Consider the following 20331-nt stretch of genomic DNA (forward strand, 5'->3'; position numbering starts at 1 on the left):
AAAAAATAGTATTAATGTCCTAATTATGTCAAAGGCCAAATAAAATGAGTTGAACTGGTGTTTCTCAGATCTGAGCAGCATTGATATCTCCATATTTTAGTTTGGATCAAAAAACTTCTAGTAAACAGGTCTGTAGCTGATGAAGGCATTGAACAGATAAAAATGTGCCAGACAATTTTAAAATTTTAGCGTAACTAATAACATTTTTTGTGTTTGGAGTAGGCATGCATACTTGTTTGTCAACTGGAATTCCAAAGATGTTACAATGATGAAAAGATTAGGAACCTGGGAGCATTCAGTGCCCAACACCAGCGAGGGGGAGAGGCAGCCTCAGGCTGACGGACACCAGAGCAACAAACCCGACATGGAGGCAGATCGGCGAAGAACCTGAGCAGCAACCATCGATGCCTGAGAGGCACAGGGAGGCACTAACTGACCCGTTTTTATCGCTGACTGCATCTCAGCAAATTAGAAGATCGTCAAAAAAAAAATTTGACTCAAAAGTTACATTAATAGATTGAGTTCACACATTGAGATAAAGGATTTATTTGTGTTCAGGTGAAAAAAGGCCTTCAATTAATGAAAACCCAAATTCTGTTTCTGAGAAAATCAAAATATTACATGAGAGGTAAGAAGTTTATTTCAGAAAAGTACATCCCTGAAGTCTATGGTATATGACTTGAGGTTTGAATTAACTGCTTTGATGTGCTGTGAGATGGAGGTGAATCAGCTGGTAACACTGTTGAACTGTGAAGATCAGGCTATTCATTTTCCTCTTTACAATACTTCATGATAGATTATCCATGACGTTTAGTTAAAGTTGTGTGGCCAGTCAAGAATGATGATACCATTGTCCACCACCTCTGAATCTCCCACAATCTTTTGAATGGTCTTTGTTTCAAAATCCTGCCAAGGATATTGGTCCTTCCTGTTGCTTGTGCATCTTTTTCTTCCATAGTTTTTCCTTCCACTGAACTTCAGGGGCTTATCCTAATAGTGGAGGAAATAACTTTTTTGGGGGTGGCGGGCGAACTGGATTTGGAGTTTTAATTTGCTGCAAGCCATACTCATTAGAATTAATATAAAATATATCTGTGTTATGATTCTATATGCTTGTTGAATGCAAACTGACAGAAATAAATGAAAGTTTCCATGAAAATTACATTTAAGAAGCAGCTGTACATGCTGAAAAGAATTTCTAAATTATGAATAATTTCTACTTGACACTCATATATATTTATAAATTGCAATAAGTATTGTTCATAAATAATAATTAAAATTATTTATTTATTCCGAAATGACTGGATGAGCCTCAGGCCTTCACAGTCCTTGGATCCGTTATTATTTTCCGGGACTTTCGTTCCACCTGTATGCAATACTTTTCAGGGATCCCTGTAGCCCTGCACACAATAACGGGAACGTCAGGTTTAGTCATTAGAAACACATTTGCCTCGCAGACAGAGAAGCAAGATATGGCATATAAGAGAAAACCGTGTCCAAGACGAACTCACTTGAGCTCCTGGAGTTTTCGTTGTTTGACTTCAAGGAGGCGCATATTTCTCTGCCGGTCTTCTTCAAACATCCGTTCGGCCTCCTTGAACTTTTCTCTGCGCTTTTCAGCAGCAAGGAGCTCCTGTTCCTTCACCTGCTGGCGAAGGCTCGCTGCGTGACGCTGCGCTTCCTCGTTATATTTCTGCTCCACCTCCTTCTCCTTGGCTATTTGTGCCAATTGATCCCTGTGAAAAGAAGCGTAGCAACAACTGAGAAACATTTCAAAAGCACTTTTGGCTAAATAAAGAAGAAAAAAAAAGATCAGTGTACGCACTTCAGCACCCTCTCCATATCAGCCTTCTCCCGGTTGGCCTCCAACATCATGCAGTACTCCTTGTTTTTAACCTGCGCCAGGCGAGACGCCTTCAGATTGGCTTCGTCTCTGGCTTTCTTTTCAGCCAGCTGTTTCTGCTGCATCCTCCATTTTCTGTCACTGATGTCCTGGCTCCTCTTAGCACGGATCGCGTCCTTTCCAATTCAAAACAACAAGTATGCTTTAAAGTGAGCAGATCCCGATGTGGGATCTCAGTGAGCAGATCCCACATCGGTCCCTAACTTACTTGCTCGGCCTTGTAATCTTTTGCCCGTTGCTGCAGGGCCCTCAGCCGAGTTATCTCCTTCTCTTTCTCCCTCTTGATTCGTTCTTGCTCTGCTTCAAATTCTTCCTCCCTCTCCTGTCATGAAAACATCGGTGCAGAGCGAAGCACATGCCGTGTGAAAAGATATGCCAGGCCAATGGACAGATTAAATAAATATAAAAATTGTTTCCTTTTGACCATTTTCTGTTTCAGGTAATCCATAGCTCTGGTGGTGGCCAGCTTCTCCTCTTCCAGCCTCTTCTCCTTGGCCCGCGTAACGTCCGCATTGATGCGCATGATCTCTTCCTGAAGAAGCTGCTGCTCCTTCCTCTTGTTCTCCATGGCCTGCAAGAAAACGTGCATAGTGGTTGCATAATTTGCCCGAGCTTTACGTGCTTCAGTAAGGTGTACCTCTGTCTTATATCAGCACCTCGAGATATTCCCGGTTCATTCTCTCCTGGTCCCTATGGACCTGTTCTTTCTCGAGCTCTTTCAGCATGTTATCATTTAGTTTTTCCTCCATTCGCTCTTTAATCTGGCCGTAAATCTGGTCCTTCCCTCTAAAATGTGGAACACGAGCATTAGACGCTTTGGCAGATCAAACTTTATCATATGACTGTTCTCTCACTAATATGAAAAAAAAATATGTAATGTGGTCAAAATATGAATTTTGCTTTAACAATTTTCTATATGTATTCAGTACCTTGCAAAAGTTTTCACACCAATTTAACTCCTTTTTTTTAGTTAAACCAACGCACAAGACGTATGATTTGATTATAAATATATCGCCATCCTAAAAGCTGTTCAACCTTGTCTTCCCCCTGTTGTAAAACACTGTTATTTTCAAAAAATGCCCATTTGCATAGTTTTTTAAAATGTCCTCATTGAGTGCAAAGTGGAATTAAAGTCAAATTCTTTGTTTGCGTACGCAAACTTATTTGTTTTAAACAAATAAATCTGATTCTGAAGTCAGAGTTCCAACCAGACTTGAAATTTTTTTTTCATGACTTGGAATAAAAATATTCCAAGTTCATCATCAAACCCAACCATACAACTCAAATATTGCAACCACGTATTTAAAACTCATTGATAGCTGCAGTAAAAAAGTTTAATGTTTGCCTTTATTCATCTTCAATTGTATTTAATTGTCCAAAACATTAAGTTTTTGCATCATCTGACCTTTCTTCATTTGGTTGATTTCTTTACATGGATAATCTTTAAATCTCACATATGCCTTACTTTCTGTTTTTATCTCAATAGCCCAATAGAGTACATTAAAGTTTGCGCTTTTTACATGAAAAACATAAAAGAGTGAATATTTTTACAAGGTACTGTTTATATTGCTGAGCAAAAAGAAAAAAAAGGAATGATCTGTGTGTGTGTGTGTTCTGTTTTACTCCATTCTCTGCTTTTTGTGAAGGTCCTCTATCATCTTCATATCCGCTAAACCTCTGCGTCGTTCCACCTCCATCATAATGTCCAGACGCCTCTCCTCTTCGTCCATCAGGTCCTTGATCTCTTTCTTTTCCACAAGCTGCTCGTCCCATGTGGCTTGAGCCTTGGCACACAGGATCAACTGTACAGCGCACAAACAGAAGTACTGGTGACAACCAGAAGGCTTTCACTTTATTGAACTTTTGACGTCTATAATGAGTCTACGGCTGCCTACTTTATTGAGTGATTTAATCTCCTGCTCTTCCTCCATCTGTAGGTCGTAGGCCCGGCTGACTATCCGCTTCGAACGCTTCTGGGCATCTTGCTGCATTTCTGTTAATTCTGGGTTTTCTTTTTGAGATTGGTCTATCTCCAAGATTTGATTCTTTCTCTCTTCAGCAGCTTTCTGGATCAGAACCAGATAGGAAAACATTAAAGTTCTGACCTTTAACAGGAGCGTCTATTTTTGAATGAAACTGATATTTGTTACCATTTTTGCCTCCTTTTCTTTATTATAAGCTTCTTTTAAAGCTTCTCTCTCTTCACTGATACCAATACGGGATTTTGAGATGATCCCTCTAATCCCAGATGACGGAAGGGCAATAGTATCTTCTATACGTTCTATCCGTGGGACTCTGCGAGCATTGTGGAAATTTGTGTAAAATATTGTGTGGATTATGCATGTCACTACAGCGTCAGTCTTCCAAAGCCATTAGGTGTCTTCTTTCATGGCATCACCTGCAATACTAAACATGAACACTTGAAAATTTAAAAGGGACTTTTCAAGACCTGACCTGAGAGTCCGGATTAAGTCTTTGGAGATGATCTGAAGGATCCTTTGCTCTTTCTTGGTCTTGGTTGGTTCTCCCATTGATTCGCTGTTGTTCTGGATATTCGAGTGTGAAAACCGACAAACAAATATTCAGTAGCAGCCGTTCATAAAACTACACAGAAATTGGATTGCGCCATCTTTCCAAATATGGTTTTATTTTGAAAATGAGGGGGGGGGGGGGCTTTTTAAAACACATAGAAACAGAATGCAGGCATCTGGAAATCACCCAGATTCTGTTTTTGTTTAAAATATATATTTTTTGAATGTCACAACTAAGTTTAGATGTAATTAATCAACCAGGCATCAAGCCTCAAATAATTTGTTTTTGACAGGCAGTTCAAACACTCGGAAAATCTGATTTGCCACCTCACCAGGCATTAAACTCACCAAGACTTTCTATAATTTTAACCTATGAATGGATCAGCTGATATCTTGATGTGTTTAAAAAAATATACACATGGGGATAAACCTAATTTTTTTTAGTAGTTAGATTCCAAACAATTACAAACTAAATAAAAACATTCTACACCTTTTTTTTTTATTATCTTCCATTGTGCATAGTCTGTAATTTAAACAAATGAATTAACCAACATCAATAGATAATCCCTCAATGAAAACCACACTTTGTTATGATCCCAGGAAAACCTGGTCCGGTGATGGGATATGAAATATTTAATTTTATTTATGCTTTCAAGCAGGTATTTGAGTGTCAATATTTACTACTGACTAAATAAGAAACAAAAATCAATCTTGTTCTGTCCCAGATGGACAAGTTCTTGTCTTTTTCTCCTATTATAACATTCAAACCGTGGTTCTTTCAATGAACCTATCATTTAAAAAGAAAAGACTGCAATGCACTCTTGCGTGGTATTCTTGAGGCAAATGGATATTTTTAAACTATTCGAATATCCCATTGAATGGATTAAAAATGATTTGAAATGTAAAATTCCAAATCAAGTTATAGTTTGACCTTCGGTAGATCAATGTGACCCTCACCGGTTTGTCAAACAGGTCATCGTCCGCACTGGATGTGTCGGCCAACTTGCGGTACCTGCCAGAAGTTCTGGAGGTGGACGCGGGTTTCTGGGAGGATCAACAATAACGCAAAAAAACAAAAACAAAAAAAAAAACAACTATAAGGATTGGCGTTAATTATGGAGATGAGATGAACTCGGTCGCTCATGTAGTCTAAAATGTAAGGGAAGCAAATTAAGAGGAAACTAAAATGAATGTCGTTGCAGAACTTACCATGGTGTCGAGAGCTTATCTTCTATGTTTTCTAAGCAGCCTCCACATCTAATAAACAACCTTTTTGATACCTAGATACTTGGTCTAGATAAGTTTCGACAGGTTTGTTGTCGGTTGCTATGGAAATAAAACGCAGTTAGTAAAAGGGGAGGAGCAAGGTAATCATCTGAGATGCGGTCACTCGGTCAGGAATCCTTTTTTCCCTAAAAATATATTCCTTATTGTTTGGGTTGAAACGATTTCAAACTGACTTTACAAGTCTTATCGAGTTTCAGTTGTTATTATTATTACTATAAATGATGTTGTTTATGAGTTTGTTATTCATGCAAAGCCAGACGTTGTGTATTTCACCACACATTCATCGCCACGACACTGAATCCGAAGAAATAAAATATTCACGCATTGTGAACGTTTTGTTTTACAAAGCATTTGTGTGAATTACACTGGGAAATAAACAGCAACTAGATTCTATGTACTGACATTTTAGGAAATCAATCTCCTAAGGGTTTAATTTTACTTGGAAGAAACAGGAAGCAGTTCACTGCAACTATTTTAAATGTAAACATTGGCAAGGGTGACAGATTTTCTTATATATAAAAATTACAGAACACTGCCTCATACTGTGCTGATCAAAACTGGGAACTAGCGTGAGATTTCACAAAATATGAGTGTCTGATAAAACATCAGTTGATAATTTTATGATTTGATTGTTTTTGTCGCCGCCCTGCTGGCTACTAGAAAGACAGCGCCGTGGTTTATGGTGATTGTATAGATTACGCTTTACTGGCAAAATAACACAAATTAAAAAAAAAATCACTCACAATAATAATAGCAATATAGATGATAAGTAACATTTTCCACAATTGTGGAGGATTACGTTATGCATTCTCCCCACCAGAGCCAATGCTGTCGTTGTATTGGCTCTCAGGCGCTGGGCGGCGCCATTTGACCCACATGATGCGGAAACTACACGTTTCAGCTTTTTGCAACACGATGTGAACAAACTAGGAAAAAGTTATTTAGTTAACTTTTCCAACCATAATTTTTATTTACAGCAAACCGGGTCCCCAAAAAAGATTCGTTTTTACGCCATTTAAAGTCATTTCGAACACGTAGAGCCTTTTTAATGAAAATTTGAATGATTATAAGAAAATGGAGTTAAACTGAATTTCAACTTATATCTTCAGCTTGTCTCATTGGATCTGGACCGATGATTCCCAGTGCAAAACTAACCCTCACATGGACGGGAGCCTCCTTCTGCTGCTCTGGGACTGCTGGACTCTGGTAAATTATTACACACACCGGTCAGAGGACTCCTTCAATAACACCATCACATGGACGGACAGCATTAAAGGACAAGGACAGCAGTGTCACTAGGGGTTTCCTGAAAGGACTCGGCTCGGCAGTTGAGGAGCTGACATCTCATCAGGTGGTTTTCTGGCCCGAGCAGCACACAGGGCGACGGCCCAGATTCAATCAGCCTCAGGGTAGAGAAGTTGACCATTAACCTCGCCGCACTGATTGCAAACAGCTCCTGGTAGAAGCAGCTGCTCCTGCACCCTGGATCCCCAAGCAAAGTTCACTGTCACAGGCAGCGCAGGTCTGTGATAGGCAGCCGCTTGATTCCCTCTTAGGATCCTCTCTGTTTTTCTCAGATTCTGCAAGGACTGAAACTGCAACCATGGCTACAGCAAGTTATGGATACTACAGAACCACAATATTTCTGGCCATGTTTGTGGGTTACACGCTGTATTACTTTAATAGAAAGACTTTCTCCTTTGTGATGCCTTCTGTAATGCAAGAAATTAAGCTGGACAAAGACGATCTGGGTATGAGACTCTTTGTTTTTATGTCACAACCTTGTTGCTTTTGCAGGATATTTGTTAGGACCATTTAAAGCCGCTCCTCTCTGTTTCTCTGTTCAGGCATGATCACCAGCAGTCAGTCCTTGGCCTATGCTATCAGTAAGTTCATCAGTGGCGTGCTTTCGGACCAGATCAGCGCTCGCTGGCTCTTTTCCATCGGTTTGTTCGTGGTGGGAAGCATCAATGTGGTTTTCTCCTGGTCCTCGACTGTGGCCGTGTTCTCCGTTCTGTGGTTTCTTAACGGCCTGGGCCAGGGCCTGGGCTGGCCTCCATGCGGCAGAGTGCTCCGTAAGGTACTCAGCAGCATCTCTGCAAATCAAAACAATCGCGTTTGAATTCCTGATGATGTTTATTTAACCACCATAATAATACTACTATGCATAACACTAATCAAAGATATGACATGTTATAATAATATAATTAAAAAGACACATATTGAAGGGTTGGTGCTGAAACTCCACAGTGAATCCCAAGATCAATGTGTGGAAAAGTGTCATTGCAAAGAACTGCCTGCGTGAAATGTTTAACTTAAAGCGCTGTGCTTTAAAACTCTGCTCACCTAAACCACAGTTTGGGAAGCATAAGGTCAAATGATCAACATCACATAAGCAGTAGCAGTACTACTGCCTATATTTAAAAGCGGTCAAGCAAAAAGTGACTGGCAGAAGTCACTTTTTTTATACGGTTTAGGTAGTAACTACTGGTTTGCAATCATTGGAATAAGAGAAATATTAAATCAGAAAGTCAAAAATGTGTAACAACAATTTGAGATGGAGGATAATGGGCAAAAACGAGTCTGTAGAGTTTTGCAAACTTCCCGTTGCACTGGTGATAGAGGAAAAGGAAAGGCTCCCCCCTCTTACTGCTCCTAAATAACCATCTGAGATAGAGTCAAGTTGTTATGATTGTTTGATACCAAGGTGGCACATTTTTCTGCAGTTCTTTAACAATCAAACTTTGAGAATTGTTTTGCCTCTTTTACCATACTGCTTGCTCACTGTTGTTCCACTTACTTAATAATATAGTCACCATTTATTTCTTATTGTATGCTAACACATCCTCCTGATGCTCTGGTTGTTTCAGTGGTTTGAGCCCTCTCAGTTCGGGACGTGGTGGGCTGTTCTCTCCTGCAGTATGAACCTGGCAGGCAGCTTAGGCCCCATCATCGCCACAGTGCTTGCTCAGACTTACAGCTGGAGGACGATTTTGTCATTCTCTGGGATGATCTGCCTGGCTGTCTCCTTTGTTTGCCTGCTGGTGATCAAGAATGAGCCCAAAGACGTGGGGCTGCCTAACATAGAGGCGACAACCAAAAAAGGCAAAAAAGGTGAGACTGATGTTGAGTAAGCATTTAGCATCTAGTTTCAGACAGATTCCATTGTTTCATCACAGGCCTGTCTCAGATAATGTCTGTCTGTTGTGCCGGATGGGTCTGTTATGTTATGTGTGTTTGTAGTGCTGTGACTAAAGGTCGGTATGTGGGTGGACTTTACTCCCACATAGGCTCAATGAAAACACTGCGTGATGTTAAGAGGTGTTTCTGTTCCTGTATGAGTCTCATTGGTCATGATCTCTGGGTGCATCGTCGTACCAAGAAGTCGGTTTTATCCACTTAACTTTCTGCTCAGGCACCTCCGTAGATGACCTCACCCTCTCAGAGTTCCTGCTGTCGCCCTACCTGTGGCTGCTGTCTGTGTCCTACCTGGTGGTGTTCGGGGTGAAGACGGCCTACACCGACTGGGGGCAGTTGTTCCTCATCCAAGACAAGGGCCAGTCCACGCTGATGGGTACTGAAGATGGATAGGGCACACAGACACCTTCAGGGTCTGTGGAGAAATGAGCTGAGAGTTCGGCGTATGACGGCTGGTCAATCAGTTTTCTTCTTCACAGGTAGCTCATACATGAGTGCCCTGGAGGTTGGAGGCTTGTTGGGCAGTCTGGCAGCAGGTTACATCTCTGACAAGGCTGTTGCCAAAGTAAGGCTGACTGAATTATATCCTCTTCTAAGGAAAACATGGCAAAAAAGTTGCTTTTACCAGCTTCCCAGTTTATTTAAACCTTCAGAAGAGGATATATGGACACACACACCAGGCCAGAACAAGTGCAAATATTTGTTTCAAATTAAATCAGCTTATGATTTTATTGTTAACTAAATAGCACACATTTAAATAATATGGCATCACTCTTTAACGATCATATTGATGAATGATGCATGATGAATCAGTAACTAAAAAGTATGAATGAATAATATTGTGGGCTAACACACAAAAGTATTAAAATGAACATGTTTTACATATTCCTTCTTAATATTTTGCTTTTTGCCTCTGTTTTATGTAGCAAGGACTAAGAATCTACGGCAATCCTCGTCACTTCATCCTGATCTGTATGATGGCTGGAATGTCTGTGTCCATGTATCTGTTCAGGGTCACAGTAACTGCTGACAGCTCAAAGGTAACAAAGATCCTAATAGATAGAACTTAATGACTGTAAGCCTTTAATGATTGTAATAATCCACAACGGAGGCTGTGGATCGCCCATCATGATTTCATCTCTTTGTACCTTCAGGTTTGGATACTGAGCTTGGGCTCTGCTTTTGGCTTCTCTTCATATGGACCAATAGCATTGTTTGGAATATTAGCCAATGAAACTGCTCCTCCCAACTACTGTGGCACATCTCATGCCATTGTTGGTCTGATGGCGAATAGTAAGTGTACAATGTTCTGCTATCTATCTATACTGTTGAATATTACTTCATTAACTAAAATGTGTGTTTTTCATCTTTGGTGACTCTGGATTCCATCTAGACTACATGATTTCCTAGTTACACAGTAACCCATTTACAGGGACTAGATTCTTTCACAGGTTTGCTGAGATAGTTGAAGTTTATTCCTTTAGATCAGGGGTGTCAAACTCCAGTCCTCAAGGGCCGCGCTCCTGCAACTTTTAGATGTGCCTCTGCTGCACCACACCTGAATAGAATAATTAGGTCATTAGGAAGGCTGGGAGAACTTATCTACACAAGGAGGAGGTAATTAAGCCATTTCATTCCAGTGTTTTGTACCTGTGGCACATCTAAAAACTGCAGGACAGCGGCCCTCGAGGACTGGAGTTTGAGACCCCTACTTTAGATAGAGCTTATAGCTCCCCTGCATTATGGAGTTTATAGTTTTTGTTACATAAAATGTCAGTAGAAGAAGCACACAAATTTAACTAACATAGTCAGCTATAATTTCACTACTGTGGGAATGCCTGAATAAGCTTGAGCAAATTTTCTGGGAAGATTTCTCAAAAATTCCTGTCTCCCACACATGCAAAGTTGTTAGGTACTGTATGCTCCCATAGACTTGCCGCTGTAATCATATCAAAACGGTGTGTTGCTAAGTATGGACTTCAGACGGCTGAATACAAATGCACTACACACATTGCAGATATTTCTTTTTCTTTTGCAGAGCATGTATATTTTCTATTCAGCTAACAAGTAGGCACTACTTAGTGGTTTATTAGCTCAAATTCCTTTACAGTACTCTGAAGATTGATTGTTTCTTTTTCTATTTCTGGTATAATAGCTATACCAGAAGCTGTAGCTGAAAATGTAGCTGAACTACATTTCACCATTAAATAAAAGGTATCTTAACATGACGGGTTTCATATTCATCCTTTGTTTTTCCCCTTTAGTTGGTGGCTTCCTGGCCGGACTACCCTTCAGCACCGTCGCCAAGTACCACGGCTGGGAAATGGCTTTCTGGGTAGCAGAGATGATCTGCTTGGTCACGGCTGTCGGATACTTCCTGCTGCGGAACATCCAAACCAAGATGGGACGCTTGCCCAAGAAGGCAAACTAACGTCATACCTCAACCGCTCTGATACCTCTGCTATCAAACCTACAGGACATTAAAGTGCATGACACTCAGATTTTTTTTACTTGTGCTAGCTGTTTCTTGGTATGCAACAATGAGTTTTTAACACTAAGTTAACAAATCTAAATGTTTTTCATATAATAAAATGCGCCAAATGGATAAGTGGATTTTTCTATTCAAAGACTATACTAGTACTCCAAACTCTACATATAAAACTTGCAAGGACCAATCATGAATGGAAAGTGCAACACTGCAAGAAATTCTTCTAAAGTAAAATTATTACTCATTTTCACAGCAGTCTCAATGTCTAAGAGGTTAACTCTAAAATAATTCATATTAAACACACATGCAGACAGAAACAACTGAATATTTACAGTGTTTAGGTTTTATTGTGTCAAGTATTTACAAAGCATTATGTATATACAGCTTTAATTTGAAACAACAGACAAGCGTTCGAGACAGAAGTAACAATTTAACAAAAAAATCTCTTATTCCAGTCAGAGATTTAATTTGTATGCACATGCTGTGATGAGTTAACTCTGATGTTTACGACCCGGCTCCAAAGTTTCCAGCTTTCTCTGCAACCTCCAGCGAACTCTTCAGATTCTGATCAAACAGTTCGCACCTGGATCCAAACACAGGAAAACAAAATAAACCAAAACATAATAAAACACTTGATGCTAACAGGCAACACTGTCATTATAAATATAAAATATGAAAGCACTGAGCTGAAGGCGACACGGTTCTGTTACTGTCCAGATACCTGATGGGCATTTCCAGAGAGTAGAAAGGATTCTTCAGAGCAAAATCTGAGTAGATCTCGTAAATCTTCTTCAACAAGGCGTCAATACCAGACTGTCGAGGGTCTGCCAGCACAATAAACTTTATCCCTGGAGGAGCAAAGATGGAACGGCGAAGAAAAACAAAGCAGAGACAATGAGCTTTGATGGGTATAACACAGAGGTCTTTGTGCAGCCTTGTTGGTCATTACTGCTTTTTTAAAAAAAATTTGTAATAAATGTTTTAATTATTCTGCCTTCGAGATGGGCAGGATTAGTAGCACTTTTCCTCCCTGAACACAAATCTGCAATAGAATATTATCTTGTCTTTTCCACTGTGAAGAGTGACTAAGAGAAACAGATCTCTGTGCCGCAACAGGAAGTCCGTAAAGACTTAAAACTAATAAACATTTTGATCAGCCTAACACTTTAAAGCACATGCGTCAAACTCACATGCGCCAGGCCAATTCTGGCAGCTGTGCACTAAAATATTACTGGATCAGTCAAATCAGTTTTTACATATATATTGCTAAATAACTTGAATGTCTAATCTTATTTAATTTTTGAAATTACTCATTGGACACAGCAAAATGTATAATATTTTAAAAGTTTGTTAATAGGTAGTTTTATCTAACCATTCTGCCACAAGTCGACATTTGACAATATTCATGATCTTGATGTAGCCTGAAATGAGAATTAGTTTGACAGTCCTACTTTAAAGTGTAAATTACAAAACTGACAATGATAGTGGAACCATTTCACTATTGGAAAAGTGCTTTTCCTACAGTTTTCAGATTAGATCATGTTACTGAGATGCATAATGTAATCCTCCACAATTGTTGAAAATGTTACTTATCTATATTGCTATTATTATTGTGAGTGATTTTTTTTATTTGTGTTATTTTGCCAGTAATAACACAAATAATAACACAGCATCGTTACCAAAGGTGTCTATAGATGTGGAGGGTGTTTTATATATGTTGTGTATATATATATATATATATATATATATATAACACTTGTGTCAAGATTTTTCTTGGATATCAGCAAGTTTTTGCCTAATTATTGTCCAGTCCTTGTACTTAATTCATAATGAATATTAGGTCAATCTTATTTTCTTTATGAAACTACTTAATGTTTATACATCTGGGAAATTTTAACAAATGAAAGACAAAGGCAGAAAAAAGTTAATGTAAAATGATTTCTCAGAAGGAGAAACCATTCCGTAGTACAAGGGGATCTTGTGAAAAACAGAGAATTATGAATGAACCTGTATCAGATTTTCATATCATATTTATTTGAAATGTGTCTGTCAGATTTAGCATTTAAAAATAATATAAATAAAAATGTAAGAATAAAAAGCCCTAGGTGCAACCGTTTCAATTTTCTGGCCGATTGCCAATCTTTAAAAATCCTGACTTGTCAATACAGATGTTTTTGTCTGAAATGTTGAAAATATAGCAGAAGAGTCGCTGAGTTGACAACTACTGTTAAATGCTAATGTGTGGACATGACCTGGGGTGCAGGGACAGTGGTTGAGTTTTAGACCTTTGCTGAGGTTTGCTAAGATCGTCTTCACATGTAAGGATTATTGATTTCCCAAAATTAACTAAATTGGGGCCGGTTTAACAGTGGATCCCTAAAAACCCACTGTGATCGATCCCAATGGAGCCAGAACTTCATAATGAAGCAGTGAATCATCTTAAGAAACACCCAAATAGAGAAAGAACATCCATTAAGAAAACCATTTGCCTTATAGGTCCAAATAATAAGTTTGCCGTTTTAAAAACAGTCATACTTGTTCCCCATTTTTCTCATAATATCTGTTAACTTGATGGGGATTTCTATAGTGGCACATTATAATGCTTATATAATGTTAACATGGTAGTCGACTGCTTCATGAGGTACCAACCTGTAAGAGTCTGAAAGCAGTGGAGTTTGAACACATCCGTTTCTAGCATCTCAATGCCTGAACTTCCCACTTCAGGAGACAGTTGTGAACCGATGGCAAATAACCTAGGGAGAAATTTCAAGTGTTAACATCAGAGGCAATTGTAATGAACTTTTAAAATGCAAAAAACTATTAATAACACTAGTAGGTTTTGTGACCACATATAGGAAGGGAACAATGCTTAAATTCAAAGAATAGGTCTTGTTTTCCTAAGGGCTCTACGCATTCATGGTTAAATGAAACTGCAGACAACTTTGTTTGATTTTAAAGCTTCTACAACACAACGTAAAAATAAGAGACAAAAATAAGCTACAGATAAAGACAGTGAAGGCATTACATTAAATCAATATTCAACAAAACTTTAGAAAAACACAGAGGGACACTCAATACTCCTTCCTTCCTGTATTTAGCTCCAGACACCTTCCCATCAGCTCTGACCTGCTTTCTTTTTCTGTTAAAGAAAAGTTTCCTAAAGTATGATGCTGCCACAATCACATCATGGGACTGTTGCTTTCAGGGTTACCTGAATCAAACTAATGACTAATTAGCAGGTCTCAGAAGAAATGATGAGATGCAGAGGAGGCAAATTAGTCATTTGATTTATGTATGTTGGTGCAAGGATGCATCTAAAAGTTGCAAGATAATGGCTCCCAGGGACTGCAAAGCTCTGTAGGTCTTTCACATAAATTCCTAATAAAGTAAATCAATGTTTGTGGTTGCAAAATCATAAAGTATAAGACAATGTAGGAATATTTTATGTTATCAGAATCGTTATAATCTGCGAGCTGCACCTCCCTGCTGCTACCACCCAGGACCAACTAGGTTTAAACACACCTAATTTCCTTAATAAATAATACCATCTTCTGCATGGCAGCACCAATGTTTCAGTCCCAGAGTGACTTACGAGTGAAACATGGATGCCAGCATCAGCTTCTCATTGGAGCTAAGGCGAGCCCGTCCAAACCGGATCGAAACCGGATAATTTGCTTGGTCCTTTAAATATTCAAGAATATCTTTTCCGTCCGCTGTATTTTTCCCCAGCACGTCCACTCCATTGATCGACAGCACTGCGTGTCCAACTGAAAGACAACAGCTTCAGTTAGGCAAAAATTATTCTAAAAATTCACCTGAAGGCTTCATTAGGTTTAGGCTAACATTACCTTTAATTCCGTCCCGCTGGCCAAAAGATACGATGACTTTTTCATCGTGATGTTTCAGCACCAAGTCTAAAGGGTAGCTAAAGGTCTTTTCCACTTCAGTTCTTGGTACGTAGTTGTCATACTGGTAAATTAACCCCCCAGCTTTATTCACTACATAAACACTGAAAATCACCATCTTTGCCAGGTCTGACTTCCTCCCTCTTGTCACGTGACGTTAACACGTACCTTTTTACAACAAAATTATTTATTTTACGGCAATGTGTTTCTACTTGTCTGCACTTGATTTGAGGTTTAAAAAAAAGTCCGCAGTCATCTTAAAATTAATATTCTATCTCCACTGCAGTGTCTGGCAGTAAAATTACATTTTTAAAAAGACTACAAAACTTGAGAAAACTCAGGCTCCCAGAATTCCTTTTATCACTTCCGTGCATACGGGTTGTCTAAGGGACAGTTGCACGGGTGGACTTCCTTTCGCTCCGACATCTTGACGAGGAAACATGGTGAGGCTACGGATAACACGTTTTATTTAGGAAAATAAAACATTTAAGTGACTTTATTGTGTGTGTTTGAGCCCCCAGCTTTTCGGAATGACCCTTTGGAACAATGCAGGTCATTTGCTTCGATAAAAGTCGTAGGAGAATGTTTATAACTAAGAGTTTACGTACTGTGAAGGATGCTAGCTGGTTTGCTAGACGCACCACGCTTTCATCTGCACGGAGCCGACAGAAAGCTAGCTGGAAGATATTTACGCCAATCGTAGCTCTTATTGAAATAATAAAACTAATAAATTATTACGAGCTCTAGCTAAATCATTGCTAGGAGACATAAGGGTACGAAACGACAGCATTTGTGGTTGGCTAATCATTGGGAGACAAGGCCGTGACACCAGATTGTGTGACCCATCGTATTTCTGCTTCAGTTTAGATGATCAACAGTCATCAATATTCTTCACAATTTTTAATAAAGATAATTTGACACATTTCTAGGATGATAAGAAGCACTTTCTTTTTGCTTTCTTTGACCTGATTTAAGTTGACGAGCTTCTGCATTGTGTCGAGAAACTTTTTAGTTATTCTTTTAAGTTTATAGTTGATTTATGGAGTGAAGTCTTTCTTTCTATGTTAAACTATCTTCCTACTGACTTGAAATTTAAACTTTTGGCCAGCAAAAAATTTTTGCACAGTTAGCTTTCTTTGCCAATAATCAATGTCTATCCTATCTGGCACTGACCTCTCAAATTACACTTGCGTTTCAAAATCCATTTACAAAACAAAATTAAGCAGCTAGGCATTTTGCCAAGATTAAGATTTACATTGTAAGATTATTCATTAGTCTTCACACTTGTTAAATATGTGTACAAATAAATGGTTCTCTTTGTAAAACTAAACCTGAAAACGTGAACTTACAAGTATTTTCAGAGTTTATGCTATATTTCATCATGTTACAAGGCTTAATATTATGACGAAATCCATTTAGAATCTTATCCAGATCCCATTGCTTCTGTGTTGTTGTTTTTTTGTGATGGTGGCTGTTTTTTTTTGTTGTTTTTTTTTTTTACCTCAGGGGTTTCTGTTGGGGTGGCTTTTCTGTTTCTGTACAGAATTAACTGAGTTTGAGATCTGCTTTGTGTTCTAATTACCTAAACATTGACTGTATTATAATTTATTACTTAAAGATTGTCAGATTTAGGACAAACGGATAAACAATTAATCAATGGCAATCTTTTCATACTGGACCAGTTATTTGGTTATTGACATTTTCTTCTGCTACTTTATGTTAATTGTGTGAATCAACAGAGCTGTTGCTTCGTAACTCAGTTTTTTGTTTCAAACCCAATAATCATAATGAACATCAAATCGGGCTCTGCACACATGTATCTGTAGGGTGAGCATGAGGTCTGTGTGAAGAATTTTAATTTGATGCTTTTTGCTCCCAGCCTCCCAAACAGGACAAGAAGAAGGACACTGGGAAGTCCAAGAAGGACAAGGACCCAGTCAACAAGTCTGGAGGCAAAGCCAAGAAGAAGGTGAGAGCGGTGGTCAGCCTTTATCTAAACCTCAAAACAGACACTAAATGTTTGAATGTAAACACGATCCCTTTGCTACTGAGCAGAAGTGGTCCAAGGGAAAGGTGAGGGACAAGCTCAACAACTTGGTCCTCTTCGACAAGGCAACCTACGACAAGTTGTACAAAGAAGTTCCCAACTACAAGCTCATCACCCCCGCCGTTGTGTCGGAAAGGCTGAAGATCCGTGGCTCTCTGGCCAGGAACGCCCTCCAGGAGCTGCTCGCCAAAGGTACACCCCACCATCCAGCTCTGGCCGCTGTGCAGGTCCATTTGGGATGAGCAGGAAGTCATCTAAAGGGGATGTAGATAGTTTAAATTTGCTTGACTATTTGTTAATTAGTCCTATTTTAAGTGGGAAACGTAACAGAGAAGGACATGGATGCTGGAATTAGTCAGTTTGTAGAAGGTGTTATAGCAACCTTCTACGAACTTGCTATAACTAAAGTGTCTTTAAAAGCCATAAAGTGTTGGAGTTAATCATGTCAATTTTAGGCCTTAAAGTATCTTAAGTATGTGCAAAGTTTCCACGAAATGATATATAATTTTGTCTGAAATGTGTTGGTGTGTTCTTCCACTGCGTCATTTCTTTTCATTGTGAAGAATCTTTGAGAAGTGCTGTAGAACTCTGATGTGATTTTACTAAACAATGACATTGGTCAGCTTAAAGTACTGCAGTCACATCAGAGTCAAAATACTAAGTTAAGGTGATGATTACATCTGTGTTGCAGATGTAAGTTTAATATGATTTTTGGAGTAATTAGGTTAAGTTTTTGTATTTCTAGTTGGTTTTTCACTTTAGTATTAAGAGCGTGAAAGGATTTATTTCCTTAATGTGAAGCACAGAGACAAAGATGGCACAAAATGAGATTTACTGAGACAATAAAAATTCTTTCAAATTGACAAGCAGTCATCAGTGCTGCTGATCAGCTGCCATGTCTATCATATTTCATTCTTCCTGTTTCAAATCACATTTATTCCCTCTGAGTTGTTTTGACCTCTTTTAAAATATAAAATGCTTGATTAAAGCAGGTTTTACACAGAAAAGTGACTTTAAAACAATTAATGATTGTCATGTCTTATTTTTTGTTCCTAATAATTTTTACTTCTCTAGCGAGAACTGCAGCTATAACCGGTATATCAGCTTGTGTCATTGACTGTACATCTGTCTCTTTTAATGATCAGCATGTTTAGCTTTTTACAGCCAGAGAGAAATAGTGGTCACACTGACCTGCGTACACATGCTATGAACAGCTTTACGAGTCATTTAAATCTGACACCTTCAAACTTCAGGGTCAGGCTGACTGATGGAGCAGCAGCCTGTGTGTTTTATTTGAATGTGTCAGCTGTTCCTGCTGTGTTACTCTGACATTTTCATACTTCATTGTGAGTTGACTACACACGGATTCTAACAGGGATATAAAAAGGATGATCTGAAGTTATTCCTGTTTTGTCTTGCAGGTATGATCAAACTGGTGTCCAAACACAGAGCTCAGCTGATTTACACACGTAACACCAAGGGTGGAGATGAGGAGGCAGCAGCAGCAGAGAAAGCATAACCAGGTACAGCAGGAGACTGGACTTCTCCGCACATCTCACCATGTAGTGTCTATTCTAACCTACCTTCTTTTTTCCTTTTGCAGGTTCTCCTGTGTGTGTTTCCTGCAAGCTGTTTGTAATGAAAAGTGTAATAAAATTGTAAAGACAAAATGAGTTTGTCTGTGTTTCTTAAACTAGATTTGTTTTCCTGGGTCTCACTGTTGCCAGAGTCACCTGATGAGTCTTTGATTCATCTAAGCATTTACTCACATTTACGTGGTTATCTATTGTTTTTTAGTTGGCAGCTGATGGGTCTTAATACTTGTATGTATGAATGAGTGGACAAGCATTAAATGCAGAAGGTATTAGGCTAAAACTAAAGGAGATGCTCCTTCAGTCTGACAGCATTGATAAAACATTTTGAAAAATTATATCAAAATGAAATAAGTAGGAAAAATAACATTGCAAAAAAAGTTACCATCAAAATTATGATCACTAAAAATTAAGCATCTTTTTCAGTATTTAAAATTTTCTACATAATCTACTGTAGACTCAAGGGATTTATTGCGTCTGCTTATCATGCTTAATCTTTTAAACATTATTGGTTCCTAATATAAATTCAGTTGTGTACACTAACACAACTGAATTTAAAACTATTCCCTCAACTCATTGATGATTCCATAAATGCTTTGTTTGGCAATAAAAAGCATCTGGCTTTGGAGGTTTATGGTTTGTTGATAACGGCATGAAAAGAAACTCAAATGTTTGCTCAGGGCAATTGATGTGCAGCACTTTGGTGATGGATGATGCTAACCCTCCCTTTGTCACCGCGCAGCATTCCCCCGAGCACCGAACCAAACAAACCGCGGGGTTTACGCCTTCGACATGCATGCAACATCCATCAGGTCCTCCAACACTCGGCCTGTAAAGAAAACAAACAGAGCTGCATTTGTCTTTTCATTCTGGCTGTCCAGCACAAACTTCACATTTTGAAATGAATTTCAACATTTGCAATGGCTCTCCACTAGTGGCTAGTGGATTTAGGACATTTTACTCATTTTAAATTCAAGTTAAAATATTAGGAGAATCAATCTGCAGTATCCTGGCTGCAAAATAAGTCAGTTTCAGCATTCAATCTTGTGTTCACACCTGCTGTCAATTACAGGCCTGATTAGAAGTGAAAAGAAGCTCAGCAGTAGGATTTAAAAATGACATTAAGACAAGGTAATTGTAATGTTTAATTGTTTTAGAAGAAACGTTATCAGGAAAAAAACTGTCCCAAAGGTATGATATAAAACGCATTTTGCCTCCCAAATGGCTCAGCAGAGCAAAAATAACAGAACAAGGAAGCTCAATTAAATTCAACTCTCTCTTTACCATAAACTTCACATCTTTTATTAGGTCAAGATGTTCTTTTTCACTGACCATAGGCATACAGACTGTTACTCTTGTCCAGTCGGACCTTTTTCCTTT

At 38.7% G+C, this 20331-nt stretch overlaps 4 protein-coding genes across 4 annotated transcripts; 2 read left to right on the top strand and 2 right to left on the bottom strand.

The window, feature by feature from the left end:
* Nucleotides 1-183: 183 nt before the first annotated feature.
* Nucleotides 184-6319, bottom strand: LOC102232903 (cilia- and flagella-associated protein 45-like). The gene is made up of 12 exons (XM_014472215.2): nucleotides 5644-6319; nucleotides 5392-5478; nucleotides 4358-4449; nucleotides 4054-4198; nucleotides 3799-3969; nucleotides 3527-3705; nucleotides 2560-2689; nucleotides 2328-2474; nucleotides 2112-2225; nucleotides 1826-2019; nucleotides 1512-1736; nucleotides 184-1400 (listed from the first exon to the last, which is right to left on the bottom strand). The coding sequence occupies exons 1-12, from the start codon at nucleotides 5644-5646 to the stop codon at nucleotides 1313-1315; spliced, it is 1575 nt and encodes a 524-aa protein (XP_014327701.1). The 5' UTR covers nucleotides 5647-6319; the 3' UTR covers nucleotides 184-1312.
* A 293-nt stretch (nucleotides 6320-6612) lies between these two features.
* On the top strand, nucleotides 6613-11524 carry slc37a4 (solute carrier family 37 member 4). The gene is made up of 8 exons (XM_005808293.3): nucleotides 6613-7472; nucleotides 7569-7801; nucleotides 8592-8835; nucleotides 9137-9295; nucleotides 9399-9484; nucleotides 9846-9959; nucleotides 10074-10212; nucleotides 11184-11524. Exons 1-8 carry the CDS (start codon nucleotides 7325-7327, stop codon nucleotides 11348-11350), a joined length of 1290 nt encoding a protein of 429 aa, XP_005808350.1. The 5' UTR covers nucleotides 6613-7324; the 3' UTR covers nucleotides 11351-11524.
* Nucleotides 11525-11728: 204 nt separating this feature from the next.
* trappc4 (trafficking protein particle complex 4) lies at nucleotides 11729-15466 on the bottom strand. The gene is made up of 5 exons (XM_005808294.3): nucleotides 15256-15466; nucleotides 15000-15174; nucleotides 14057-14160; nucleotides 12129-12255; nucleotides 11729-11990 (listed from the first exon to the last, which is right to left on the bottom strand). The coding sequence occupies exons 1-5, from the start codon at nucleotides 15428-15430 to the stop codon at nucleotides 11912-11914; spliced, it is 660 nt and encodes a 219-aa protein (XP_005808351.1). The 5' UTR covers nucleotides 15431-15466; the 3' UTR covers nucleotides 11729-11911.
* A 189-nt stretch (nucleotides 15467-15655) lies between these two features.
* Nucleotides 15656-19029, top strand: rps25 (ribosomal protein S25). Its single transcript, XM_005808295.2, has 5 exons — nucleotides 15656-15755; nucleotides 17192-17281; nucleotides 17368-17551; nucleotides 18781-18882; nucleotides 18963-19029. The coding sequence occupies exons 1-4, from the start codon at nucleotides 15753-15755 to the stop codon at nucleotides 18876-18878; spliced, it is 375 nt and encodes a 124-aa protein (XP_005808352.1). The 5' UTR covers nucleotides 15656-15752; the 3' UTR covers nucleotides 18879-18882; nucleotides 18963-19029.
* The last annotated feature ends 1302 nt before the right edge of the window (nucleotides 19030-20331 follow it).

This window comes from Xiphophorus maculatus, chromosome 18 (genome assembly GCF_002775205.1).
Source record: "Xiphophorus maculatus strain JP 163 A chromosome 18, X_maculatus-5.0-male, whole genome shotgun sequence".
Lineage (NCBI taxonomy): Eukaryota > Metazoa > Chordata > Actinopteri > Cyprinodontiformes > Poeciliidae > Xiphophorus > Xiphophorus maculatus.